At 50.4% G+C, this 19553-nt stretch overlaps 2 protein-coding genes across 20 annotated transcripts in view; both read right to left on the bottom strand.

Annotated features, from left to right (window-relative positions):
* Positions 1-19553, bottom strand: part of LOC133090991 (protocadherin gamma-C3) — a 165033-nt gene that overhangs the window by 7199 nt on the left and 138281 nt on the right. For 18 of the 19 annotated variants that reach the window (XM_061189733.1, XM_061189730.1, XM_061189729.1 and 15 more), the window contains exon 2: positions 5568-5626. In XM_061189733.1, the coding sequence (XP_061045716.1) occupies positions 5568-5626 (59 nt within the window). Of the gene's footprint in view, positions 1-5567; positions 5627-8575; positions 11036-19553 lie in introns of those variants that run through there. The other variant, XM_061189719.1, reaches the window with a different exon arrangement.
* PCDHGC4 (protocadherin gamma subfamily C, 4) lies at positions 12463-15060 on the bottom strand. Its single transcript, XM_061189740.1, has one exon. The coding sequence runs from the start codon at positions 15058-15060 to the stop codon at positions 12463-12465; it is 2598 nt and encodes an 865-aa protein (XP_061045723.1).

Below are 19553 nucleotides of genomic sequence, written 5' to 3'. Positions count from 1 at the left end.
TGCCAGCCAAACAAACGTACGAGGAGTGATAGAAGATCAACACTGTATAACTGCTGATGTAAAAACCGATTCAGGCAAGGACCATCAGTGAATACTAAAATACTAAAAGCAGCGAAAGGTTGCTGCACAGTCTCAAATATCACCCACAAATTACTTATTAATCACCAATATTTAAAAATATCTTTGTAACAGAGAGATCTGGGGATACCACTTTAACCCAGGGAACAAACTGAGTATCACTGACAATGGGACAAACTGACAGGAAATGATTCCCAGCAGAAAGTGTACAATGTCACCCACGCAGTATTCTTATCAGACTCTGTAACCTGATCTCACCATGAGAAAATGATCAGCAAATCCAGACTGTGGGACGTTTTGAAAGACAACTGGCCTGGACTCTTTAAAACATGTCTATGTCTTAAAAAAACAACCCTCCAAAAGGTAAGGAGGCTGTTTTAGATTAAAGGAGATGAAAGAGAGGTAGCAAGCAAATGCAATTCGTGTTCCTTGATTGAATTCTGGAGTTAAAAGAAAAAAATACAGGTTGAAAGGACATTTGGGGAACATTTATGAAAATCTGCTAGTAGACTGTATATTATTGCATTAATGTTAAATTCTTCAAATGTGATCATTCTTTTGTGGTTATGTATGAGAATGTTATCAGGAGAGAGATACTGAAGTATTTCAAATGTTATGATGTCTGCAACTCTCAAATGGTTCAGAAAAAAAGTGTGTGGCGGGTGTGTGTGCATGTTGAGAGACAGAGAGAGAGGAGAAAGTAAATGTGCAAAATATTAACGATTGGTGAATCTAGGTTTAAAAGAGTATTTGGATGTTCATCATATGATTCTTTCAACTTTGAGAGGTTTGAAGCATTTCAAAGTAAAAAACTGAGGGGTAAAATTAAGTTAACTAGGAGAAGGGTAGTGTTGTGAAAGCTTTCCAAGCAGAGGGAGCAATACGCCCCAGCCTCTGAGGCTGGGAGGAGCTTGGTGAGTTCAAACCACTAAGAGAAAACCAGTGTGGCTGCCATAAGGCGCGGTGCTGTCAGGGCCTGGGGCTGCAGAGTGTACACTAAAGATTTTGGTCTCATCCTAAGAGCTCTGGGAAGCCACTGAAGTATATAAAAGGGGGGCTGTCATGATCAGATTTAAGTATTTAAAGGTCATGGTTGCTCCTATGAGAAGACTGAGGGTTGGGGGCACCTCTGGGAGGACGGGAGCCCAGTGATGGAGCCTCAGCCACCTCCGTCTCCATGAAAATCCAGGAGTCCTTACTTGCAGGCAGACTGAGCTCTCTCTGGGCCTGCCTGGGGGCGCAGGGCTGAGGCAGGTGGCCTCAGGCTGAGGTGAAGGCCCTAATGGGGAAAGAGTGGGGAGAGCAGGTAGTGGGGTGAGCAGCAGGGAGAAGAGCTTTGGGGCTGTGGGGTAGACAACAGGGTCAGACACCAGGTTAGGATACCCTGTGGTGGTGGGTGATGATGTTGAGGGAATAAAGGTGAGTGGAAGGGTGGGCCTGGAACCATGACGGGCTGGGCAGAAAGGATTCTTGGGAAATGACTGAAGGCTGGAGGCCAAGCACGTGGGCAGGAGATGAGTAGAGAGACAGACTTATTTTTGAACCATTTACTCAGAGCTTCTTATTTCTGGGTAGTGGGCTGACTAAATTATATACATATTGTCTATTTCAGCCTCAGAACCACCTACAGGTAAGTGTTATTATCCCTATTTCCCAGCAGATGAAACTGGGGCTCAGAGAGGTTGAGAGACTTTCCCAAAATCACACAGCTGGCAACAGGCAGAACTACAACCTGTACCCACTATGTGCCAGTGCCTGTGACAGGCCCTAGGATTTAAGAGGTGATATGATTCTTGCCCTAAGAAGTTTGTATTCTAGTGTGCTGTGTGTGTGTGTGTGTGTGTGTGAGGGGCAGTCCCAGAGGCTGGGTTGTAAAATTATGAGTGCTTTTTCTTTTAAACTGTTTTCTCTATTTCTCATGTTTCTATAATGAGCATGGATTATTTTATAAGCAGAAAAAAAAAGATGCTATTTGATCGTTGAATGACTGCCCAAACTGAGGGAAAGCAGGGATAGTGTCTCTCAGGGGAGGTGGAATGGAAGGGGAAATGGCAGTGTGGAGCCATCCAAGGAGAACAGTGTAGGGACCAGGGGAAGCGAAATAGAGACCCTCCTCTGGGCAGAGGCTGGGAACAGCTGCAGGGCGGGGCCTGGGGTACAGCCTGAGAAAGGAGAACTGGCTTGCTGGGCTCAGGGCTTGAGACAACAGCTGTTGGGATGAGAAGCCACAAGGACGACCTGAGCAGGGGTAGCGGTGGGGAGGAGGAGCACCTGGCAGGCAGGGACTTCAGAAGACTTCCTTTTGTCTAGGCAATGTGACAGAGCGCTGGCTTGAACTTGAACCAGGTTTACTGAAGAGCTCGACACTAGCCCTGCTCTGAACCTGGTGTCCCAGTAGCCAAGATGGGCCGGAGAAGCAGTGGGGAGCCAGAACCAGGGTTAGACTGCATAAGAGAAATCTCCCCTCTTCATCTTCTCACTCCCATTGACTCATCAGGATGGCAGCAAAGAAAACCTGCATCATTCTGCTGATCCTGAGAGGCCTCACCACAGGGCCTTTGCAAATGCTCTTCCCTCCACCTGGAATGCTCTTCCCTCTTTCCTTCAGCTGGTTAATCCACAACCTCATTTCCTCCTGGATGTCCTCCTGCTCCCTGACCAGGTCAAATCCCTATTTTATACTCTCACCACCAGGAACTGCTCTTCATAGCACTTAGGGTAGCTGTAATCTTACAATTTTTTTGAGTAATTATTTGGTTAATATCTGTCTCCCTCAACACACTGTAAACTCCCTAAGGCAGAGGTTATGTCTATCTTATATCTCCTACACCTAGAATACTACCTGTCCTACGGTAGGTGCTTATTAACTATTTATTGAATGAATGAAAGGGGGAAGTTATAGTTGCTGGACTGGGCCCCTAATTTCATCTGGGCCCCTGTACAGCTGAATCATAAATGTTTGTTCCATCCCCCTCAAGTTAACTAAGGAAGGGAGAGCTCCTGCACCTTCTCCTCCATCTCCCCAAGAGCTCCCTCACGTACTTTAGGCCACCAAGTCTCTCATTTGATGAAAAGGGACTTGAGGCAGGGGTAAGGCGGCCAATCCAGAAGGCACGTAAGAGTCAAACGGCTAATAAGGACCTACTGTATAGCACAGGGAACTCTACTCAACACTCTGTAATGGCCTATATGGGAAAAGAATCTAAAAAAGAATGGATATGTGAATATGTGTAACTGATTCACTTTGCTGTGCACCTGAAACTAACACAATATTGTAAATCAACTATACTCCAATAAAAATTATTTTAAAAAAAAGAGTCAATTGGTGGGGCTCTCAAGTTCAGCAGTGAATTCTGCTTCAGGGCCAGTATATGGCCTGGGGTGGCGGTGGGTAAAGGGAACACGAATTGCCCTGTACTTCTCATCACCTCAGCTCAAATGGCACTTCCTCCTGGAGGTCTTCTCTATCCCCCTCCCCCATTACACTCACATGACCCTCCTCCCACAACTTGCTATGATTTGTAACTAGAAATTTTTTTAGTGTGATTTGTTGTCAATTTTCTGTCTTCCCTGCTGGCATGGCAGCCTATGAGTACAAGGATCGTGTCTGTTTGTTCACTCTTACAGGCCAGTGTTTAGCACAGGGCCTGGCTCATAGTATATGCCCAATGAATATTTGTTGAATGAATAAATACATGAACGAATACATGAATGACCTAACAGATAAACCTGTGGGAAGGCTGGCAAGACCAGCAGGGAGAAAGGAGAAAGCTGGGGTCAAGGGAGGGGCAAGGGCAGTCCAAGCCATCTGGTTTGCTGCCTTCTAGGGGCCTGCTAGGAACTAACTGCCTTGAGACCTCGATACCAGAGGCAGGACTCACATGCCCGGGAGCTGGAGTCTCCACCGTACACCAAGCTGTCCTGGGTTCTTGTGGCAGTGAGGGCTCAGCATCTGGGGAAATGTGGGCAGCAAGTGTCCAACCAGCGAGGAGGTGGGGAAGGCAGGCCAAGCTCTGCCCTCCCTCTGTCTCCTGGGCTTCTTGGACTCCACCAGGCTCCCCGACTTCTAACAGGGAGGCCTGGCCCAGAGCCGAGCCCACTCCCCTCAGACCAACTGCAGGTCTTTTGCTGAAGTCCTCCTCCCCTCCACCCCACCCCCGCCCGCCCGCCCCAGGGAGTTCCTGTCTTAGCAGGAATTCATACCAGATTGATCTGAGCAGCTGGGGCAGCCTGGATGGGAGGGTGTACGGTGGAGAGCAGAGATCAAAGGCTCTGTGTGTGAGGGGCTGGGGAGGGAGAGAGCCTGGGGGGCGGGCATGTGTGTGCTGGCTTGCCCACAAGTTTTAAGAAATGAGAGACAGAGAGAGGGACACAGAGTAAAAGACAGTATAAAAGAGATAGAGAGAGAGATAAAGAAAGAGCAACAGAGAAAGAGACCCATTAAGGCAAAAAGAGACAGACAAGAGACTTAGAGAGATATACAGAGAGAGAGAGAGACAGAGACAAAGACAAAGGAGACACAGAGAGGCTGAGAGCAGAGAAGAAAGGAGAAACAGTGAGAGGGAGAGAAAGAGACTGGAGACAGAAGAACACCAGGACACTAGGAAATGATGAAAGAAGGAGAGACAGAAGAGAGGTCAAGGACAGAGACAGGGAAGCAGAGAGAGAGGGAAAAGGAGAAACAGAGACTGAGACTAAGGCGGAGTCACGTTTATTCATTGATTCCACATTTATTGAGCACCTAGCCATAGCAGGCGCAGCAAGAGGCACAGATCAGTGCAAGTAGACACAAATGGTAGGGACCAAGATACAGCAATAAAGACAGAAACTGAGATCGAGACGAGAAAGAGAGGGAGGCAGAGATTACAAACTAACAGAGAGACTGAGCCTAGGACGGTGAGAGAGTGTCAGGGACAAAGGGCCTGCAGGCAGAGAAGGCAGGACCCTCCGGGGCGGGGCGGGGCAGCTCTCCGTCCCCAGCCCCACCTCCAGCGGCCTGACCTCCCTCCCCTCAGCCTCGGCTCTCTCCTGCCGGCTCTGGAGGAGGCTCTGGCTGCTGACAGCTGCTCCTCTCCTCCTCCTGTCCCAGATTCCTCGGCCTGAAACCCAGTCGGGACGGAGGCCAGCCAAATCTGGAGCAGGGGAATGGAGCCGGTAGATAGGTATAAAAAGCTTCCTCTCCACCCAGAGACCACCTTGAGACCATCCTTTGCTCCCACGGAGCCCCCAAGATACAGGAAACGGTTTGTGTGGTGGGGCAAAGGGAAGGCATGAGTGTGTGAACAGCGCTGCCAAAATAGCCCGAGTAGGAGCCTCTTCCTTCTGGGGTTTGTGCACCAGCCCCCAACACACCAAAACCTCCCTGAAATCTGCAACTGAGGGAGGAAGCCATTTGTAGCAAATGCTGAGCCCTCCCCCCATCTCCTCCCACGTCATCCCTGAGAAAAATGTCGCAGAGAAGAGGGTGGGCTGGAGAGGCAGTCACCTACCCGCTGGTGCCGGGTCTCTGGGCCTGAGAGAAACGCCAGTCCGTGTTGGGCGGGGCTTGCTGTGGAGAAAACAGAGGGAAAGGGGCTGAGTACCCAAATGGGGTAAGATGAGGGCGAGGTAGGCTCATTTTCAAAGATAAAATACACCTCAGGTCTCAGAGGTCTGAGGTAACAGAGACAAAGAGATAAAACCACAGTGATCTGACCACAGTGAGCAAGCAAACCCAGATTCCTTTCCTAAGGAACCGGCCCCTTCCTCCCTGCCCCCAGACTCAGAACTTCTGAGCAGAGATTCAAGGGCTGAAAACATCTTCTGTGGAACCGGGGGGAGGGGTGCAGAGAAGGCCCCCAAAAGTGGCAGAGGAGGTTTTTAGATGAGAATTCCACCAGCCCTAGAAAGAATTTCCTTCAGCTCCTCAGCTGGGAACAAAGCATCCTCTGCGGCAAGATGGCTGCTGCTCTGGGTAACCCTTTTCATGCCAGGTTGTGCCTTTACACATTCAGAAGGACACCTCCTTCAGACCCTTGGCTCTCAAGGATCCCTTCCCACAGCTAAATACATTATTAATTTAGGAGTCATGCCAGACTGGGCCTTTGGATGCCAGGGCATCCAAGCCCCAGGACACCTCCCACCTCCAGAACTCTGTGCCAGACAATGGCTTTGACTAAGGAGGAGAGAACAAGGCAGCTCTGTCTGGGACAGAGAGAACTGCTGGGATGGAGCCCGGCAGAGATCAAGCTCCCACAGGCTCCAAGGAGAGCCAACTCAATCTCCAGGGCTCCCAAGGGGCAGATCTGTAGCCATCTCCCACCTGGATGAAGCTGTGGGACTCTAGCCAGCCACTTCACTTCCAAGACCCTCCCAGTCTTTCCAGAGGGTGTATTATCCCATCACACACTCTCATGGAGCACTCCTAGAGCCATTTCCTCTCCATTCTGGGGTGCTCTGGTAATTAATTCTCACACTCACTCCCAGGAGCAGAGAGGGAGGTGTGAGCACCTCCAATTACACTGGGGAGAAAGAAGACCCAGGGCTGCCAAATGATTCACTCTAAGTCTCACAGGTGGCAGTGATGTAAGCAGAACCCAGAAACTTAGCATCCCAGGTACAATAGGAGTTACAATCACCATTCTGGAGCTGCCATGGGGAAGGGCACAGGGATGTCCAGCTCTCAGTTACTACATTCTTAGACACAGCAGAATCTACATGGAGATGCAGGAACCATGACAGATTGAAGGACAGGAACTAGGCCAACTCACAACCTACATAAGGACAGTGGGTCCAAGTTTGTTCAATTAGGGCTGCTCAGGAATAAGAAGCCCCAGTAGACTTTTCTTCACGTGTTAGGCTCTAAAAGGGAAAGAATGCCCCCCTTTGCCTCATCCCGGCAGACACAAACCGTCCCTCCTGTTCTCCAGTTTTACAAGTACCAAGTGATTGAAAGCACAAATTCTGGAGTTAGACAGACCTGGATTAGATCTTTTTCGACCACTTACCCTGTGAACTTGAGCAAGTCACTTGAGCTCTGTGAAACTCAGTTATAAGAGGGAGGATTCTAGTACCTACCCAACAAGTGTGGGGAAGAGCAAAGAAGACGCTGTGGTTCTAAGAGGAAGTATGCAGTAAGGCTCTCTCAATTAGCTATCAGAATCATATGGGGGTGTTGTTCCAATATATAATTCTGACTCGAGGGGCAGGATGGGGTACAGACATATTTTGAATAAAAGCTCCTGGAGTTACAGAAACGTGTGCTTTTTACCATTATAGTTTCCCCATGTATGCGAGCACCCTGCTGGCTTCTGGCAGAGGCCATGGCTTTCCAACCAGGGAAAGAAAGACTTGCCAGAGTGTCAGATAATTTGGTCACTCCCAAAGCCCTGATCCTAGATCGCTGGGCACACTGTGGTGACGACGGAGCCAAAAGCCTATGTCTTAGCGTCCAGAGCCCAGGTGTTCCGGGGTCCCACTTCCCACCAGAAGACAGGTCGGTGGTGCCACAGAGGGCCCAGGCGGCCTGTCCTATAGAGGCCTGTTCGCTCGTCCCAGGCCGGACCCCGCCGTCCCTTGGGCCACAGGGCAGCCTGGCCGGCCCGAGCTAGGCTTCTGGGCTGGAGGCACCGCCGGCCTCCGCTCTGAGCCCCGGGCCCGGCGGGATCTGCCAGCCCGCGGGTCATAGAGTCCCTCCCGCCCCGCGCCTAGAGCGCCCAGAGCGCCCAGAGTGGCTACGGTGCGGGCGACTCTGGCTCGCCAGTAGGCGACCGGTCCAGGTCCGGGCGGGGGCGGGAGGAGGCTCCAGAGTTGTCACGGGCCGGGACGGCCACAACCTGGGCGCGCTCAGTCAGTACCTCTGAGGCGAGCAGCAGGGTGGGAGGGAAGCTGTGAGCGGGCCGGAACAGCCAGTGCACCTGGCAGCGAGCGGCTGGCAGTGAAAGGCGGTGTACGTGGGAGGCCAAGTGCGAGGGGGCGTGTGCGTGCGCGGGTGAGGCGCGGCGAGCCCGTGCGCGGTGCGTGGCTCGTGCGGGCCCTGCGGGCGCGCTTCTGCTCTGTCCACAGACGCGTTGGTTTGAAGTGGGAATAAAGAGGGTTGGGAATAACAGTGAAGTCACAGGTCAAGGGAGTGGGGAGAAACCTAAGAAGAAACCTCAAGACCAGTGGAGCGTGCCCGCACCGGAGCCTCGGAGGCTGGCTGCAGGCGTGGATCTGTGATCGCCTCCACCCGGACCCCGGACCCGGCGGAAATCGCCAGAATGATCGCCAGACCCCAGGCTTTTCTGAATGTGGGGTCGGTCCTTTCCTCTCTCCCCCTCTACCACAATCACCATCACCTCCCCGGGCTCAGAGCCCCATCCCTGCCTCGGCCACACCTCTGGTTCCACACAATCCGTCCAAACAGTCCCGACATTCGGGCCGAGCCCGCACCAGAGGAGCGGATGCCAAGTTCAAAGTCCCTGATGTGGCTGGGCGGCTTCTCCATTGCCGCCCCCAGGGGTCGCGCCGAGCCCCTCACCTGGCTCCGCTCCCGCAGCGTGTTAGAGCGGGACCAGAAGGCGTCAGGCTCCTGCGCCAGAGCTGAGGGCTGCTGGACGCTGAGGGGCCTTAGAAAAGTGAAGTCACTGCCGTCCGAGGCTGGTGAAAAGCACGTCCTGTAGCAATGGCTGTGCGAGTCTGTGGGCCGCAGCGTCACCTCCATGTACTTGAGTGTGCCGTCTGAGCTCACCTGTAGGTTGGGGCCAGACTGCTTATAGAACTCCCGGGAGGGCGAGTCCTGGCGCCCACAGCACTCACCCCCACCCCCATCCCCGTCTGCGTGCCCCCGAAGGCACTTGGCTGACAGAAAGGTGAAGGTGACTAAGGATAAGAGACTGATGGCCACAAGAGCCACAATGAGATAAAGGGTAAGGTCTGAACGCTCAGGAGGGTGTGTGAGGAAGTCGCTGGATTTGGGCATTTCCTCAGGGTCCTTATCCTCCAGAATCAGAAGCACTGTGGCTGTAGAGGAGAGTGAAGGGTCACCATTGTCCCTCACCAGGACCACCACCTGCTGGGTGTCAGGGTCATCCTCCAGTAAGGCCCGGGCTGTTCGCACCTCACCAGTGTGTGCAGACACCAGGAACAGTCCTGGGGCTGTGGACTGTGGCAACAGTGAATAGGAGAGCCAGGCATTGTGGCCTGCATCAGCATCTACGGCTGTCACCTTGGTGACGAAGGAGCCAGGAGGGGCAGAGCGAGGGAGACGCTGGGGGACTGAGAGATCCCGGCCTGGTCTGGGGTGCAGCACGGCTGGGGCATTATCATTCTGGTCCAGGACAAACACATGGAGAGATGTGTTGGCATGCAATGGGGGAGAGCCAGAGTCTCGAACGCCCACCACGATCTGCAGCATCTGCAGCAATTCGTAGTCGAAAGTACGCTGGGCAAAGACCCGCCCATCCTCAGGGTTGACATACACAAAGGAGGAGGCTGGGGCTCCCTGAATCTGATTCCCTACAATGGAGTAGGTGAGGCGAGCATTATCCCCAGTGTCTGGATCAGAGGCAGCCACGGTGCAGAGAAGGGAGCCTGGAGGCCGGTTTTCTGGGATGTAGGCAGTGTAGAGCTGCTGGGTGAAGTAGGGTGCATTGTCGTTTACATCTGAAATGTTGAGCCTGACGGTGAGATGGGCGTGCAAGGGAGGTGAGCCCGCGTCGCGGGCCAGCAGCTCAATGATATAGTGGGATGTGGCCTCACGGTCCAAAGGCTGGCTGGTTAGCAGTGAGTAGTGGTTCTCAGAAGGCTTAATCTGAAATGGCAGGCCCGAAGAGATATCAAGGCTCACTTCACCATTTTTCCCTGAGTCTCGGTCCCGCACATTAAATAATCCCACTACTATGCCCACTGGTGTGCTCTCCAGGACAGGGTTGACCAAAGAGGCCAATAGTACCTCTGGGGCGTTGTCATTTGCATCCCCCACATCCACTTGAATCACACAGTGGCCTTCCATGGCTGGCTGTCCCTGGTCACGGGCTCTTGCATGAATTTCATAGAAACTTGATTCCTCAAAGTCTATGGGACCCAACACATAGATTGCTCCACTGCTAGGGTCTAGGCCGAAGAGATTCCGCACTGCCTCAGATGTATGGTCTCCAAAAGAATAGTCTAGTTGGCCATTGGTGCCTTCATCTGGATCAGTGGCATTGAGGCGGAGCAGCAGGGTACCCACGGGTGCATTCTCTGGGAGTCCCACACGTAGAACTGAGGACTGAAAGGTTGGAGCATTATCATTGATGTCCAGCACAGTGATGGAGATAAGGGTGGTCCCTGAGCGGGGTGGGATACCCCCATCCACAGCAGTGAGCACCAGCTGATGTCTTGCCTGGGCTTCACGGTCCAGCTGCTGCTCTAGCACCAGCTCTGGGAACAGCTTCCCATCTTTTAGGGTCTTCACATTCAGAGAGAAGTGGCTACTGGGGCTCAGAGTATAGAAGCTCACGGTATTGGTACCCACGTCTGGATCCTGGGCACTATCCAGTGGGAACAGTGCCCCAAGTGCAGCTGATTCTGAGATGCGTATCTCTCGCTCAGGGGTGGCAAAGCTAGGAGAGTTGTCATTGAGATCCAGGATTTCTACCTCTACACGGATTAGTTCCAGCGGGTGTTCGGTCACCACCTGTAGAGGCAGCAGGCAGCTGGTGCTGGCTCCACACAGGCTCTCTCGGTCAATTTTCTGATTCACTGCCAGAGCACCACTCATCAAGCTCAGGGAAAAATAGTGCCCACTCTCCTCAGAGCCCAACCGCAGCCGGCGGCTCAACAGATCTGTCAACTGTAAGCCTAGATCCTGAGCAACGTTCCCCACCAGCGTCCCCGGCTCAGACTCCTCCACCACTGAGTAACGAAGCTGCCCAGACACCCAGCCCCAGGAGCACAAGGACAACATGCACAGCACTTGCCATTTCCCAGCGAGCTGCGGGGGTGTCTTGGGCCCCATGACCCAGAAGTCCCTTCCTGGGCACTGACTCTGTGCTGTGCTGTCTTGAAGGCAGACCCAGGGCTTGGAATGTAGCAGCTGAAATCTCTTATGTCTCCTTCCAGCCTCTTAAAAAACTGCTCCGAGGTTTGTCTGCCTGCAGCAGTTCTTCTTAGTCACCAAATGGCGGGGGTGGGTTGGGGGGGAGGGGAATCGAATCTGAGTGGAGCTGGGGAGCTGGGGGAGGAGAGGCGGGCAGGAAGAGCAGATCCCCCACCTTGGCTCTGAGTCTGATTGGCCCAAAAGTCTGTGCTCCCAACCAATTATCAAGTCTCCTCAGTCCTGGAAACCTTAGGAACAGGCGCTGCAAATCTGTGTCACAGAAGCCTCCTACCTCCCCACTCATTTCATGCTGCAGGTTGATTCAGCCCCCTTGGCAGCTCAGATGGTGCTCAACAGGGAAGACAAAGTGGTACAAAACTTCTCAGTGTTCTGTCCCAGCAACTTCCTGCATGACTTCAGAAGCTCCCACTACTTTGCTTGAACCAACAAAATTTTGTCCTTCTCAGGGAGGCAAAGCCCATGTGTCATCCCCTCCCCACCCCATCCTACCAAACACTGCCAAGGTGAGAGAAAAGATTTGTTAGGACCCTTTAGAGTCTTGCTCGGACTCTCCAGCAGTACTTTGAGGAATCTCAATGTCAGCTGATGGCCTTAAGGATTCAATTTTTCTGAGATCCCAGACTTGAGCTATGGAATGGGCATCACAGCTTGTGGTAGGGGGAACATTTCTAGGACTCATCCAGGTCACCCAAGGAAGGTGACTAGAGTCTAGGCATGGCCTCTAGGCTTTATGGTTTCATCAATTCAGAAGAAACTACTTAAAGACTCCCATAGTGGCTGTCTCTATGAATTCCTCAGCAGTAAAACAGGTTTTGATATTTAGTGATTTCACTTATTGCCCTTTCCTCCCAAAGCGGTAATATTCCCCTGCCCCAATCTACTGAATCTAGCTCAAATCCCAGTGGGGACTTGATTGGGAGTCCTGAAGACCTGGACAAAAAGATCCCTGCTTCCACCTTGATGCCTCTCTACTCCCTTGGCTCTTTCTTCTTTTTGCTCTCTGCTATGTTTCAAGCAGAGAGTCCCTTTCACCACGGATTAGGGAGTAGATGATACTGTGGGGCAAAGATATTAGCTCCCCTTAACCTAGAGTTAAGGTGTTCCAGACCCTGGCCCCCTCATTCAGGAAGAGTAGAGAAAGCAGCCACCTGGGTTTAGGTGTACCTTGTGCACAAGAGCCTTCCATATGATCCACATTCCAGTAGTGTGTTTCCACAATACCCTGGCTCTTGATCACTTACTTTCAATTCTTACTCTCAGATAAGGGCATAACCCACCTCAAGTACTAATCCGTGAAAACTCCCTGGTTAATTCACAAAACACTTCTAAAGCATAGCATCTACCACATAGTTACCACTCACAGAAGTGGTGACATCACTACAGGCTCTTGCAGAGAGACCAGTACTCTCTGGGACATGGCCCAGCCACATGCCTGCCTCAGAATAACCCTCAAGCATTGGCTGAGCCTGCAAAGGTCTCACCTCTAGCCCATAGAGAAGATCAGAGGGTGGGCAACTTGGGCGAACAGGTTCCCCTGCCATAGGTGCACTGGGTGACTTCACCATCATGAAGCTATCGCTCCGAGTGGGTGCAGAAGCCAAGGGTGTACAGCCATGAGAGTGGCCGCCCACATCAACAAACTTGATAGGATCATCTGACCCTAGCTGGATTCGGAGGATCCCATTGGAAGGAGGAAGCCCCTCTCTTCTTCGAGATCGGGTGAGACAGGCACAGGTGCCAGCAGGAAAGCAGGTCACTCCACAGGCAGCCCCACGCAGGCACTTCGAGATTAGTGCCACGAATGAGCCAAAGGAGACAAAGCAAATTGCCACTAGAGATACAGCCAAGTACAGGGTCAAGCGGGATTCTCCTTCCCTTGGAGCTGAAGATTCTCGAAGATCAGGGACAACTGGATGAGTGTCTTCTTCCAAGGACACCAGGAGAGTAACGGAGGTAGAGAGTGGTGGGCTACCACTATCCTTTACCACAATGACCAGCTTCTGCGGCGGGAGATCAGCTGGGATGGGAACAGCCGTCCGCACCTCCCCAGCATAGCGGGAGACTGCAAACAGGCTGGGATCTGGGGCCTCCAGGAGCTGATATGAAACCCAAGCATTGTAACCCGAATCCAAGTCCACAGCGGTCACCTTTGTAACTAGGTGTCCAGCACCAACTGATGGAGGCAGTGCTTGTGGACATAAGGAACCAGGTCGGGCTCTAGGGCGGAGCACAGCTGGCGCATTGTCATTGAGGTCCAGTACAAATAGACGAACTGTCACGGTGCTACTAAGGGGTGGGTTGCCCCGATCCCGGGCCTGCACCTCAAACTGCAGTGTCTGTGTTTGCTCATAGTCAAAGGATCGAGTAGCATGAACAGCTCCCGTCTGGGGGTTCAGAGAGATGAAGGAGGAGGCTGACACATCTCGATTTCTGGGCTCTAGGAGAGAGTAGGAGATAAGTGCATTCAAGCCAGAGTCTGGATCAGAGGCTGCAAGGGAGCAAAGCAGGTCCCCTGGGCGATTGTTCTCTGGAACAAATACTTCATGTGACCTCTGAAAGAAAGAGGGTGGGTTATCATTCACATCTGAAATATTGAGGAAAATGGTCCTGTGGGTACTCAGAGGAGGGCTCCCAGCATCAGAAGCAGTGACCATGATATCATAGCTGGATTTGGCCTCTCGGTCCAAGGGCCCAGCAGTCACCAGGGAGAACTGGTTCCTGAAGGCGGACTTGAGGGCAAAGGGCAAATGGTCAGGAATACGGAGGCTCACATCTCCATTTGAACCTGAGTCGGGGTCCTGCACACTGATGAGCGCCACCACAGTGCCAGGTTCTGCGCTCTCAGGGAGAGTCCCAAGCTCTGAGGTCACTGTGATGTGGGGGGCATTGTCATTTACATCCAGGAGATCCACCCGAAGGCTGCAATGTTGCTCCATGGCTGGAGAACCCCCATCTCGAGCCCGAACATCAAATTCATAGTAATTTTCGCTCTCAAAGTCTAGGGGCCCCTGAAGGGTAAGCTTTCCATTAGTGGGGTGCAGGCTAAAGAGATTTCTCACACGATCAGGGGTGTGACCACTGAAAGAAAAGGTGACGTTACCACTGGGACCCAGGTCTGGGTCAGAAGCATTGAGCTGGATGAGCAGCATGCCGGCTGGCGCGCTCTCCAAAATGCTAATCCTGTAGCTGGATTGCTGGAAGGCTGGGGCGTTGTCATTCACGTCCAGCACTGACACCCGGAGCTCCGCTGTGCCAGATCTCGGGGGGTTCCCTCCATCCACAGCAGTCAGCACTAGGCGGTAGTCTGATTGCTTTTCCCGATCCAAAGGCTTCTCCAGGAGCAGCTCTGGGACCAGGCTGCCGTCGCTGCGCTTCTTGACATCCAGTGCAAAGTGTTCATTGGAGCTTAGTCTATAGCTGCTGATGGAGTTGCTCCCCACATCTGCATCCTGAGCCTTTTCCAAGGGGAAACGCTGTCCTGGAGGAGCTGCCTCCCCAATTTCCAAGTCCAGCTGCTGCCGAGGAAATCGGGGGGCGTGATCATTCACATCCACGATTTCTACCTCTGCTCGGTACATTTCCAAAGGCCCTTCTGTTACAAACTCCAGGGGCACGATGCAGCTGGCACTGAGCCCACACAGTGCCTCTCGATCGATTGGATTCTTGATGAGCAGGGCACCGCTGTCCAAATCCACACGGAAGTGTCTTTGGTTCACCTCTCCAGCGACCTGCAGCCTGCGAGCTGCCAAGCTCTCTGCATCCAGCAGGAAATCTTGGGCGACATTCCCTACAAAAGTCCCTTCCTGTGACTCCTCTGGGACCGGGTATCGAATCTGCCCACAAACGTAACCCAGGTGGCAAAAAAGGAACAAAAGGGTAGTCCCCCGGCAGATTTCTACCCAGCTTCTCACCTTGCGGAGCATTGCTGCCGCCCACTAGTTCTCTATCTGGTCCTGAGAAGCCGAAGAAGCCGACCCGCCCCGAACGGCCACAGCAGCTGGAGACACCTATCTCCCTTTCCCCGCGCCAGCTCTGGCGCGGCTGGGCCGGCGCCGCAAGGGTTACGCGCCGTTTTTTTTGCTGGTGGCGGGGTAGATTTGTCTGCCTTCCTCCACCGGATTGGCAGACAGCGGCTTCTGGGCTCAGCCAATAGGCTAAGCAGAGAACGTCCCAATAGCAGCCGGGTAAATGCGTCGCAGCATTGGAAAAAGGAAAGAAAAAACAAAAAACAACCCACCTATCTTTTTGCCTTCCTCCTGTTCAACAGCATTTTTTTTTCCCACGGGTTATTACCTCTATGGAGAGGCAGACAACATACACGTTTTTTTTTTTTTTTCTAACACACCAATCCCCAGCCCACACCACCCCGCCCCTTTTCGGTGGGGAAAACAGCGACAGCCTGAGCCCTAGCAACCTGCAGCCCAGAGAGTGAGTAGCCATTTGAGACTGGTCACTTTGTTCAAGCCAATGTTGTCATCCACCAATATTCTAAATGAGTAGCTTCTGCCTCAGTCTGATTGTATTAGAGCAACAGCTAATTAGAAGCACTGCCTTATACTAAAAACTCTGCCCCTCTGCAGATTATTCAGAAATATATCCATCTCTTTGCAGAAAAGGCTTACACATTAAGGTAGCCTATTAAATTTATGCAGTACACATTTTTGTTGTAACAGAAGGCGCAGCAGAAACCAAACCTCTCTTATTCAGATACCCACTGGTGGTATACTAAATTGCCATTCATCGATTTCAAGGACAGTATGGAAGGAGGTGAAGGAGGGGGGAGGAAGCCAGGAGACAGAGATGTTCCAAATCAGTAAAGAATCAGTTTGTCTGGGAGACGCTAAGGACTACATCTCACTACCTGGCAGAATGCTAATGTTCACAGATTTAATAGCTTCCTTGAATGATTGAGATCTGCTACCAACAGCACAGTGCCTACAAATCTCCTTTAGTTGACACCACTGTATGCTTGATATGTTGTTAATTACCAACAGTGACTGTTTCAAAAGAGCAAGTTTTTCACTTAGCCCCAGGGGGCCTTTTGGCAAGGGAGACTTGATCTCACCCCACCCCTACCCTGATCCAGACCCTCCCTGGAGCCTGGCTACCACCTTGCACAAATGCAGAAACATCGTTCAATTCACACTGTAGTTACCTGCAAACTGTAATCCAAGTCGCAAACACACCAGAGCACAAAGAGAAAAATCCAGCCTGATTTGGACATGAGATTTTTTTAATTCATCTGAATCCTCACCTAGGCTGCCAAAACCAGTGGCAAAACCTGAGGTTATCCTCCCCAGGCGTTTTCCCAAGCCCTTGATCCTCAAGAATATCCTTTTGATGGTGAGGCCAGCAACCAACACTCTGCTCTCAAAGGGAGGTATCTGCTTTCTGTGTTCTTTTACTCCCAAACACCTAAACCTCCTCCCATGGGAATGATGGAGATGTCAATCAATCTGACCTATCAGGTGGTTATGCCAGGATTCACTATCTCAGTGGAATGACACCATTAGCCACCCAAGCTGGGTCAGTCACAATGGAGAGGAGTAAGGAGGGTCATCCTTGACTCATTCCTCTCCCTCATTCCCTTTATCATGTCAATGAATGAGTGCTGATAATTTCACTATAGTTACTTCCATCTATACTGTCACTGTGCTGGTTCAAGCATTTATCAATCTTCTCAAATACTATAATAGCCTTCTAATTTTTTTTTTTTTTTTTGTCTACAGTCCCAATATCCCCAATCCATTTCATTTGTGGCTGCCAGAATAATCTCTCCAAAACAAACAAAAAACCCTGATGACATCACATTTATGTCAGTTCAAAATTCTGCAATGACTATCATGGATACAGAATAAAATAAAAACTCCTTGGCATGGCGTAAAGGTAACTCAAGATTTAACTCCTGCCTACTTGCTTCACTTTATCTCCTGCAAAGATTGTTTTACAAACACACTTTAAGATTCAGCAATAATGAAAAATCATAATCCTTCTGCATGGAATCTCCTGCAAGGGTCCCTCTCTACCCCCTTTTCCCCTTTATTATTTGACAAACTACTACTCAACCTTTTGTTCTCATATCAAGCATCATCACCTCTATGAAGTCTCCCTGATTTCCCCAGGCTTAGGTGTTTCTTTTCCTTTGCTCCCATTGCTTCTTGTATTATACAGATCTCCATTATCGTTTTTGTGGGTGTGTGTGCGTGTCTGTCTCCTACAGTACCCTGCGTACCATAGCGGCAGGGACTGTGTCTTTTTATCTTTGAAAGTGTCTGGTACATAGGGATGTTCAATAAATGGTAAAATGATATTATCACTAATTATTAGTTCAACAAATATCTACTGAATACTTGTACTTTATATGAGTACTTTATATTGAGTATACATTTTATATGCATTACTTTTCACTGTTACACAATTTTGGAAGATTTTATAGATGAGAACATTGAAGATCAGAAAGGTTAGGAGACTTGTGTAAAGCTCAACTAGTAACTGCAGTACTAGGATCTCCCCACTGCCACCTCTGGTCTTTCTAGAAAGAAATAAAGCCTCTTTCTATAACATCATTTTTTTTTAATGTATTTATTTTTTATTTATTTTATTTTTGGCTGCGTTGGGTCTTCGTTGCTGCGCAAGGGCTTTCTCTAGTTGCGGCGAGCGGGGGGCTACTCTTCATTGCGGTGTGCGGGCTTCTCCTCGCGGTGGCTTCTCTTGTTGCAGACCACGGGCTCTAGGCACACCGGCTTTGGCAGTTGTGGCACGTGGGCTCTAGAGCGTAGGCTCAGTAGTTGTGGCTCACGGGCTTAGTTGCTCCACGACATGTGGGATCTTCCTGGACCAGGACTTGAACTCGTGTCCCCTGCATTGGCAGGCGGATTCTTAACCACTGCGCCACCAGGGAAGCCCCTCTTTCTATAACATCTTAAATCATTTTTCTACCAGTTTGTCATCCCTGTAACCATAAACTGGTCCTTTACTGATGCCTTTAATATCAAAGAACTAGACCTCTTATAGGTCTCAATCCCTTTTATTTGCAAGTTCACAGCAAAACAAACAGGCATACAATCTATATTACTAGAACTGGAAGATCATAAAGCCTGAATCCTACACATCCTAGACTTGACCTTTTTATGCCAGGTATGTGATTCTCCCCTCTCTAGATTTTTAAAACACCTTTATTGAGCTATATAAATAATATATAATTATTTATATATAAATAATTATATATTATTATATATAATTCATCCATTACACATGATTCATCCCTTTAAAATGTACAATTCAATGGTTTTTAGTATATTCACATATACTAAAATGATGCAACCATCACCATAGTATAGTTATAGAAAAAAATTTTCATTCCCAAAAGAAACCCCATACCCATTGCCTAGCTCTAGATTTTTAAAGAAATAGTTGCCCAGGTGCCAGTCGTTGAGGAAGATTTTTTCTTCAGATGACTGAAATATCTTATGTCTTCCTTACAATGCTCTCCTAGAGCTATTCTATATGATATTTTAAGGTTGGGAAATAACATCACAGAATTTTTTAAAGTTCAGTTTGGCCCAATAAGGCTGGCTGCTGGTTCTGTGAACACCAGAATAACACTTTGCTTCAAAAACATGCTAACTGATAGACTGGCAGGTCCTAGGGCAATGCTTTGCAAATTCGTCTTCACATTGAAATCACTTGGGGACCTTCAAAAAATACTGATGCCTGGGCCTTCCCTGGTGGTGCAGTGGTTAAGAATCCGCCTGCCAATGCAGGGGATATGGGTTTGAGCCCTGGTCTGGGAAGATCCCACATGCCGCGGAGCAACTAAGCCCGTGCGCCACAACTACTGAGCCCGCGTGCCACAACTACTGAAGCCCACGCGCCTAGAGCCCGTGCTCTGCAACACGAGAAGCCACCGCTATGAGAAGTCTGCGCACCGCAACGAAGAGTAGCCCCCGCTCGCCGCAACTAGAGAAAGCCCGTGAGCAGCAACGAAGACCTAACGCAGCCAAAAATAAATAAATCAAATAAAAAAAAAATACTGATGCCTGTGTCCCATCTCAAGAGATTATGCTTTAATCCATCTGGGATGTGGCCTGGGCTTCAGAATTTTTAAAAGGTCCCTAGGTAATTCTGGTGTGCAACCAAGTTTGAGAACATAGTCCGCGGGAAAATGCCAGTTGTTTTCCAGTCTGACCAGAAAAGCAGCAGCTGCTTCTCTCTGGCTTTCATCCTTCCTTAGCCTTTCCATCTATGCCTCTACTTTGTCATCTTTGACTGTCTCCAGGTTTGTCCATTACTAAAGTGTGTTTAATTAAGATTTGGAGTGGGTTAAGAACTAATAAAAAAAATATTAGTCATAGCTAAGAATTTTTTAACCCTTTTGATACACCAGGCACTGTGCATATATTATATCATGCACTAA

The sequence above is a fragment of the Eubalaena glacialis genome, chromosome 4 (assembly GCF_028564815.1).
Source record: "Eubalaena glacialis isolate mEubGla1 chromosome 4, mEubGla1.1.hap2.+ XY, whole genome shotgun sequence".
Taxonomy (NCBI): Eukaryota; Metazoa; Chordata; class Mammalia; order Artiodactyla; family Balaenidae; genus Eubalaena; species Eubalaena glacialis.
The sequence above is the reverse complement of the archived record's forward strand: the minus strand, read 5'-3'. Positions and strand labels throughout refer to the sequence as shown.